This window comes from Propithecus coquereli, unplaced genomic scaffold (genome assembly GCF_000956105.1).
Source record: "Propithecus coquereli isolate 6110/MARCELLA unplaced genomic scaffold, Pcoq_1.0 Scaffold107, whole genome shotgun sequence".
NCBI classification, from domain to species: domain Eukaryota; kingdom Metazoa; phylum Chordata; class Mammalia; order Primates; family Indriidae; genus Propithecus; species Propithecus coquereli.
The window spans coordinates 1,882,647-1,892,100 of record NW_012134636.1 but is presented as its reverse complement, the minus strand read 5'-3'; the positions used below and the strand labels follow the sequence as shown (position 1 = coordinate 1,892,100).

Genomic DNA, 9,454 nt, shown 5'->3' with positions numbered 1-9,454 from the left:
TTTCTAAGGTAAAAAAAGAAAAAAACCCAATGCTGGTTTTGACATGACACCCTCAAGAGGAGGAGTGTGTCTCAGAGTCTGGAGCTGCAACAGCTTTACTTGGGCATAAGAAAACTCATCCAAGAGCAGTATTTGGAGAGATCTAGTGCCGTCTGTTTTCTATATCTCAGGACATGACCCCACCTTGCTGCCTCTTCTATTTAAATTCCATTCACATTTGGCTAAGCAGCCAGAATAGTAGCTAAAAAAAGCACCTACATAGCAGTTACTATGTAAAGGCACAGGATCTAAGTACTCTACATTTGTTATGCTCATTTAATCCTCTTGGGAAGGTACTGGCCCCGTTTGAGTGATGATGAAGATGAGGCACAGAAGAGATGAACTAACCTGCCCAAGGCCTTACAGATAGAAAGACACAAAGCTTGGGTTTGAACCCAGCTTAAGGACATGAATCCATGTCCTTAGCCACTATGCTGCACCCCACAAGGATGCATTGGTTAAATCTAAAAGCCCTTAGATGGCAAGCAACTAACTGCACATGAGCGTCACTAATCCTAACTAAAACATGAGCCCAAACTCTGAATGCAGAAGAGGACGGGCTGGTGTCATCATCACAGCAGCCCACATTCATGGGTGACCACTCTGTGCCAGCACTGTGTCTTTAGATGCACCTCTTCATTTAATCCTCACCTCGCAGGAGGCATTATTGTCATCCCCATTTCACAGATGAGGAAACTGAGGTTCAGAGAGGTGATATATTAATAACTTGCTCAAAGTCACACAGAATACTAGTAGCAGAGCTAGGATTCACAAACCCATGCAGTCTGGTTCCAATAGAGCCTGCACTATTAACCTCTCTGGCCCCTAGTTGGGGAAACAGGTCATGGGGTGCTGGTGCAGGAAGCAGGGACTGACCCCTACCTCGTCCGCGGGACTTGGCTCCTGGCTTCACAATCCAGACGTTGCGATCCCCTTCCATGTCGATCTGGGGTACCACGGCCTGCAGCTGCTGCAGAATGTCCTCACAGCGCCGGACCTGAGTGTCTAGATGCCTGAGTTCTGCCCCCTCGCTGTATGGAGATGATGGCACTTGGGAGGGCTGGGATTGGGGTCCAGTGGGTGGACAGGGCCAGGGGAGACACAGGCTGCCCAAGGCCATGGTCCAACGAGCTTTGGTTACGCCCTCCCCCTACAGATCCAGGTATGTTCCTCCCAAACCTCTGTCCCCACCCTCAAGCCACCTCCCAAATCCTAACCTGCCCAGACTACAGGAATGAGGAAAGTCGAGAAAATTCCATTTCCCACATGCCCCCCAAACTCCAACACTCCACCTCTGCTACCTCCCTTCCAGTACATTAACACTGCCTTCGGCAGAATTCACTCATTCTGGCTCCTAACGATGGGGCACCACCGTGTGCCAGGCACTGGGCCAGGGCTTTCCATACAGTATCACTAATCCTTTCAAAGGCTTTGCCAGGGACGTATTACTGGTCCCATTTTAGAGAAATGTAAACTGAAGCCTGGAGAGTGAAGGGCCTTAACCTAAGGCCACACATTACATTGAGTGGCTCAGCCAGGATTCAGACTCTGTCCTGCCTGACTCCTGCACCCATGTGTTTCTTGGAGTTTATTCCCCTCCTAATCTGTGCCTAACACTGGCTGACAGATGGGTCCCTTTCTCGTCTAACTGCTTTCAGGCCCATCTGTATCACACCTCTCCTGGCTTTGTTCTCTCCCCACCATTTGCCCCCGCCTGACACATACATTGTTTGTCTATTGTCTGTCTCCCCCACTAGAACGTAAGCTCCATAAGAACACAAACATTTTTTGTAGTTGTTGTTTTCTGTTGTATTCCCATCCCTAAGCACTACACCTGGCACTTAGCAGGTGTCCCTAAAAGTTTGTTCAATGAATAAATGGTTGGCTAAGTAAATGCTTTGGCAGGAGCTTGCCTCGGCAACTGGGCTGCACAGATGGGTTCATGGTTCATGGACAAAGAAGGACCTGTTCTCTACAAGGCAGAAAATGTCCTGAACTAACCCAAGTCACAAAACACTGCAGATGGCTGCCTTATCCAAACTCTCCCATTTCTTTTCTTCTGACTGAATAGGAAGGAAGCCTCCACTAGATGCTAACCTCTCTCCAACATCTTAGCCTCTTGAATGTCTCTGGCCATGGAGAGAGGTTCTCTCTTTTTTAATGAGGAGGCAGCGGCCATTGGGGCAGTGCCAGGAATAGGGAGAGCCAGGTGGAGGGGACTTGGCAAGGTCTCCCAGGAACATTCACACCTAAGTCCTGATGAACTTTTCCATGGTCCATGGAATAAAGTATCTGCTCAGTAAATCTGTGATGTGGCCCAGGAAAATGTCACATGGCAGGAGCACGTGTAATTTGAAAAAGTATGTTCAATATGATTTTATATTTAGCAAAAAAGAAAAAAAACAGTATTTTTGTGGAAAGTCAACCTTGATAAAAGCCAGGCTGGTGAGGCATGGATTTGTTTTTTAAAAGCTGAGAAACAGGGCCGGGCGCCGTGGCTCACGCCTGTAATCCTAGCACTCTGGGAGGCCGAGGCGGGCGGACTGTTTGAGCTCACGAGTTCGAAACCAGCCTGAGCAAGAGCGAGACCTCGTCTCTACTGAAAATAGAAAGAAATTGGCCAAACAACTAAAAATAGAAAAAATTAGCCGGGCACGGTCGCGCATGCCTGTAGTCTCAGCTACCTGGGAGGCTGAGGCAGGAGGATCGCTTGAGCCCAGGAGTTTGAGGTTGCTGTGAGCTAGGATGATGCCACGGCACTCTAGCCCAGGCAAGAGAGTGAGGCTCTGTCTCAAAAAAAAAAGAAAAAATAAATAAATAAAAGCTGAGAAACATAGCAATACATGTTGAATGAATGCATGCATGCTAGTTATCTGTAGTGAACCACTCAACACTGTCTGTTATATGATGCAATATTTTACGTAATCCTGACTTTGGGGATATTCCTGCAGCCCTCTAGAACTTTCCCCACACCGGAAATGAAAAGGACTCACGTGCTTCACACCCAGTGTTCTAACTCAGCCTTGATAATTCTTAATCTAAGAAGGGTAACTTTAAATTTTCTCATAGCTAAGGGGCAAGTACAGGGTCACCTAGCTGTCATTTTCTGACATTTAGAAAAGATACAAATGAATTCTTTGCTAATGATGTGGGTTTGCAGCTATGTCCTTCATTCAAAGTTCATTCATTAGTTCTTCAGCCTCCTCTATGGAGTAATTAAATCTGTCCATTCCTTTCTATTAACGTCACCCCAGCTGAGACCCTTAGCACTCCCACCTGGCCTGTCGCAAGCCTCCTACCTTGAGCTGTGTCCCCCTTGAGAGAAGGGGCTGTGCTCCATTTCTGGAACCCAGCAATGTTTGGCACGTAGGAGATGCTCAAGAAATGCTTGCTGAGTGGTCTCCTGCCTTCAGGGCCCTTCTCCCCCAAGTCCTTCCTGTACGCTTCTGCTGAGTGGAATCTCCCTAAAGCAGTACCAGTGTCATCTTGATCCTCCCTTCTCCTGCCCAAGAATCTTTTTCCGAAGTGTGTTCTGAAAACACTACCCCTCAGGATGCTGGGACTTGGAAGGAGGACACTGAGCTCACCTGAGTCCAGGATATACTTCTCCCCCCGACCCCACTCCCTCCCTCCTTCTCTGAGAGGTTTATACCACCAATAGGTTCTGGAAGGTCCTGCATCAGAAAGCCTGTTTAATTAACCTTGCTTAAGCTAATGTTTTCTAAATTTCATTGACGATAAAAGCCCTTTTTTCATAAAATCTACTTACTTCCCTCAATGCACTTTGGGCAATGATCCCCAGGAGAAAATCTAAACGACTTGGATTCCTATTTCGCGAGTGCACACTATGAGCCTGTGCTGAGCACACAATACAGACTATCCTGTCCAATCCCATCTTCGAAGAAGACATTATTTTTAAATCTATTTTGTGTTCGAGAAAAGTAAAGTTCAGAAAGATTAGTGATGTGCCCACGGTTACAAAGCTTGCAAGTTGCAAAGCCAGAACTTTAACCCAGGTCTGCCTCACGGCACAGGTCATGAGGTTAGTGACGGTGCTGTGCCAAGACCCAGGAGGAGTGGTTTGGGCCCTATCACGGAGGCATGGGAGTCCATGAGGGTTCCTGAGCAGAAGAGCAGAGCGAACAAAAGAGGGAGGCTTGGGGAAGAGGTGGGGGCTGCAGTAGACAGAGAGGGTCTTTCCCTAAGCACCTGCCCATGGCCCACGGCCCGTGGCCCTGGCTACAGAGGTACTCACTGGACCACTTGGTAGTAGCGCTGCAGGAAGAGGGACCAGCCCTCAGGGCTAAGGTACAGCGGGGCCTCCAGGTCTTTGTCGATGTCCATGTGGGCCAGGTTGCTAAGGTGCTCCTCGCATGCACACAGAGCTTCATCCACAAATTCTGGGGACACTGACACTAGCTTTTTTCCCTGTTTCATGGGCTGCTTGTCTCCTGTAGAGATAGGGAGGGGCCTGTAACTATCCCACATCCAGGCAGGTCACCTGACACAGGCCACAGCCCTCACTGTCCTGAGGCCTTGTCACTTACCCTAAAGACACCCGAGGCCCAGCACGAACCTAGATAGATCCCCTACTGCCCTGGGATTTGTCATTTACCTGAGGCTTCGCTCTAAATACACCTATAACTCTAGCACGGGCCCCTGGCTCCCACTGTCCTAGGACCTGTCACTCACTTGAGGCTCCACCCTAAATGTCCCCAAGGCCTCACAGCACCTATATACCCAGCACACACCTGCGGCCTCTCTGCTCCTGGGACCTCTAACTCACCTGAGGCCCTGCCTAAGATGCACCTGGGAGCCTTGGCCTAGGGGAACCCAGTTATACATGAATCCCCTCCCCCGAATCTGACATGGCTTCTTAAGTCCACACACCAGAAATCCAGACCCCCTCCCAGAATCCTGACATATATCTACAAGCCTTAGCCCACTGAAGCGCTAACCTACATGTGCAACACTACCACTGCAAGGCCCTGACACACACCTGAAAGTGATAAACCAGGAACTGACCCCTTGGAGGACCTGATGCACAGCCAGCGCCTTGACTCACCCCGAACATCTGTAATGCTCTGAAAATCCTGATGTACAATGGACGCCCTCACACCCCTGCAGCCTGACCTATGCTACGAGACCGTAAGCATGGGGTCTCTGGCCACACGCAAGGCCCCTGTGCCCCTGATCCTGGCACAGAACAGTTTTCCTTGTATGTGACACAACCAGGAGTCAGCGATGGGGAGGTCTGCCTCTGGAAGAGGCAGGGATTTTCCTCATCCTGTGGAGCTGCCCCTTCCCTGAATCCCTTGCTAATGGGTCCTTGGATTATAGGACTAGGGGTGTGGAGGTAGGAGCTAAATCTAGCAAGAAAAAGGGCAAGCAGTGGGTTGGGCTGCCAAGCAGTGATAGTGAGGGTCCCTTTGCATCCCCCTCCACTCCCAGCTGCTCCTTCAGGCACAAGGGGTCCTCAGGCCACGTGTAAACTGCCTGGTTTCACTGCTTCCCCCTCCTCAGAGACCTGATGGTCACAGGCAGAGATGGACGTGTCTTCTTAATCTGTCCTCTCTATGGAGCCCGGCCACATGCCAGGCCCATGGGAGGGCTGAAGGAGGCAGTGGAACAATTAACAGATGGATAGGAAGACAGGTGTGTAGGTGGTTGGGTCAGAAGAATGGATGAGTGGATGGATTGGAGGATAGATAAGTAGTAGATAGGAGGATGGAAAGGTAGGTGGACAGATGGGTAGAGGACCTGTGGAAGGATAGGTAGGAAGGTGGAGAGCTGATGTCAGGTAGATGAACGAGATCTCCCATTGGTGGACATGTAGGTAGATCGGTGAATGAATGGATGAGTAGATGGATGGATGGAGAGAAGGGTGGGTGGATGGATGGACAGGTTGGTGGGAAGGGTGGTGGATAGGCAGATGGATGTGGATAATACATAGATGTGAGGATGAACAGGTGGGCGGGGGATGACTAGATGGGTGGAAGGGTGGATGGGTGGGAGGATAAATGGGTGGGGGAGTGGAGGTAACCATAGTACTTACCCAAGGCCTCTTCCTCTTCTGCCTGGATAGAGTACGACTTCCACTCAGACTTCACCACCAGCTTGAGAACGTTGCGGGCAGCTGTCAGCCAGAAGTCCTCTGCTCCCAGGGCAGGGGATACCCTGCTCAGCCCCTAGGCTCAAGGCCTGTTCTGGTTCCGGAACCTGATCATGACTTGCCCCATTTTGGATCCGGAACCTGACTTTACCTTTTCTGACTCTAGAACTGGGTTAGAACTTGCTCTTGTTTCAGTTGTAGAGCCAGACCCCAAATCTGACCTGACTTGGCTCACATTCTGCCTTTAGAATCTTGCATGGACCTGTTACCTGATTTATTTCTTGTTCTCAATCCATTTTTTATACTTATTCTAGCCTGAGAACCAGACTTTGGTCCAAATCCTATTTCAGATTTGTAATGCAGTCTAAACCTAGCATTTAATCTGCATCCAAATTATGAATTTAAAACATATTCTGGAGTTGGAGCTTATTCTGCCTTAGAAACCCAAAGCCTACAGCCTTTTGTCGAACCCAATCCAACCAGTGGAACTTGACATAGGCCTGGAACCTATTCTGGATTCCAAACTCAACTAACTGACCAACGTTAGAACCTGCTCTAGAATATAAGCTAAGCTACCTAAGCTTTTCTGAACGTCAGGGCTAACCAAGCTAGGAGGCTCATTAAGGGAGGGCACCGTTAGGGAAAGATAAGGATCGGGGAGAGAGAAGATCTGCTGGGGTAGAGGAGGGCGTGAGAAGAGACCAGATCCTCTCTGGTATGAGCCAGCGCTTTGGCCCTGGTCCTTCAGCCTGAGGGGCCCAGGCATGGGGCTGGGGGTCTCCTTACCTATGAAGGCTTTTTTGTCATCCTCAGCCCCCAGGCGGTAGCAGCGTGGGAAGAAGGAGTCGGCATCCGCCTCATCAAACCATGGCAAATTCCGGAGATTGAGACATAGGCCCACCTATGGAGTTAGCTGCTGAGGGGGCAGGGTGGGACTTGCCCAGAGAGCTCCAAGGGACTGCCTCACACTCAGCACACATCCAGACAGCTCGGGAAGACCTTGCCCCTGCCCCACTTGCTAGGCCTGACTTGCTCACATCTATCTCCATGTGTTTGCCTGGGCAGCCCGCTCTGCCGAGAATGCCCCACATCCTTCCTGTCCACCCTTTCACATTCTTAAAAGCTGCCTCCTCCAGGAAGCCTTCCCGGCCCTCACTAACAATCTAATGGCAGGTCACAATTATATAGCCCTTCATCCTTGCCACAAACCCAGAACATAGGCCTTAACTAGTATTCTCACTTAAATGAGGAATGAGATTCAGAGAGGTGAAGTCACTTGCTGAGAAACCCAGGGAAGACAGAATGGATCCATCAGCCAGATATCCTCTGCTTAGGAGCTAAGGGCCCTCTTGCTCACTGTCATTGGATTTTTGGTGTTTGTTCCAGCTCCAGATCCCATTTGAATCCTGGGGCCCGTTTCAGTCATTACGTTTACATGTGCCAGATATCATGCAGGGGCTGGATTGGAACCCAGGCCTGTCAGACTCCAAGTCTCACCGAATTGTATACCTCCCCCTCTCCTGAGAATTCCTTCTTCCTGACAAGGGTATCAGGGAGCAGGGTTGCCAGCCCAAGGGCTAGGGGTATGGAAGCTGTCCTGCCCACTCCTCTGGGGAGCCCACCTTTGTGGTAAAGGAGCCAGCTCGGGCATAGTGGTTTATCATCTGATCCTTGGAGAGGAAGCGACAGTCCAGCACATCCCGCCGAGTGGTCCAAATGAAGTAGGGGGTCTCATTCCGAACCATGCGGGACTGGGGAGCGGGGAGGAGACAGACACAGAGAGGCCAGTGTGGGCAGCATGGCCTGAGGCTGCTTCTCCCCACCCTGCTGAGCAAGGTAGGTGAACAGGAAGAAGAGGATGCTTCCAAGGTGGCCTCTGGCCCACATGCCATCTTTGTGTAAGGCAAGAAAAGACATCTCTTCCTCCAGGGCACATGCTTGGTGAGCAGAGAACAGGCCAGCCTTTCAGTATCCCTTTGGCTGGGTGTCCCTAAGCAGTGATGAAGCTGCACAACTGAATACCACATGTTGTTCTGGCCCAAGCCCGTCAGTGACTTGCCCAGTGGCAGGACGGTGACTCCAGGTTGATGGGCACACAGCATGGGACAAATGCTCTCTCATGGACCCCACCTCCCTCTATCCTTCCTACAACTCTGGGTGGTAGGATTATTAATAACCAACATTACCACATGCTGGGCCCTGTTCTAAGGGCTTTTCATGTCAACTCATTTAATTCTCACCACAACTCATGAAGCAGGGGCCACTGTTAGCTCCATCTCACAGTCGAGGGAACCGAGGCACAGGGAGGCTAAGTGACTTGCCCAAGGGTTCACAAGGTTGAGCCATATGAAACTGCCAGCATTCAACCTTTCCTGACATACAGAAATGGCAATCTCACGTAGTTTAACTTAGTAAGCGGTGGTGCCAAGGTTTGAACCTGTGTCCTCACTTCAGCATGCATGTACTCCACGCCATCATACCAGCTTCTTTCAGAGCTGTTTAAGCCCTTCCTTCCATCCTTCACTTGCCACGGGCAGAGGAAGGAGACGAACTATGGGGCTATTTGGAAAGGGGAAGTGCCATGCATGGAGGCTGTGCCAGCTTCTGATACAACCTAGCAGAGTTCTGTGGGCCTAGCCAGCCTTCAGAGAAGCAATCGGTGTTTACTATAGATAGGGAAACTGAGGCCAAGAGAAGGAAAGGACTTGTCTGAGGTCACCCAGCTGGATGGACACCAGTGCCCTCCTTCTGACTAGGCAGCCCCTGCCAGCCCCTGGGCCCTCACCATCAGAGCATGTGTCCCATCTAGGTCATCAAATTCCAGAAAATCATCGAAGTTGAACAGCTGTGGTGGCCGGAACTCCTCATCCTCATCTTCATCCTCTGTGGTTGCAGAGCCCAGGCCCGATGAGGCCCCGTCCCTGCCCCATAGGTCCCTCAACCCTAGGACAGTAGGAACTAAAGGAAAGGGACTCAGGAGGGCAGCTTCTCGCCAGGCAGGGAACTGCTCACCATCCTCAGTGGTGTCACTATCACCCATCACTGAGCTATCCAGATCCTTCTGGGGTGGCGACAGAGTGGTGCCTGAGCGATGGACCATCTTCTTCTCCACCCAGCCCCTCCGGCGCAAGAGACACCGGATCACTGGGTAACGGCCTTGGATCGTAAAGATCTTCTTCTGCTATAAGGTGAGAAATGGATACTCGTTCAACAAGTATTGCCTAAGTGACAGACATAGGGGGTATAAGGGTGACTCAGACAGCTATGGTCTCTGCCGTCAGGAAATTTTTTTTTTTTTTTTTT

General features: G+C 50.5%; 1 protein-coding gene across 1 annotated transcript in view; it reads right to left on the bottom strand.

Annotated features, from left to right (window-relative positions):
• Positions 1 to 9,454, bottom strand: part of TTLL3 (tubulin tyrosine ligase-like family member 3) — a 21,825-nt gene that overhangs the window by 10,318 nt on the left and 2,053 nt on the right. Inside the window, 6 exon segments of the mRNA XM_012646774.1 lie at positions 922 to 1,070; positions 4,295 to 4,490; positions 6,095 to 6,193; positions 6,938 to 7,052; positions 8,937 to 9,034; positions 9,164 to 9,332. Of these exon segments, the coding sequence (XP_012502228.1) occupies positions 922 to 1,070; positions 4,295 to 4,490; positions 6,095 to 6,193; positions 6,938 to 7,052; positions 8,937 to 9,034; positions 9,164 to 9,332 (826 nt within the window).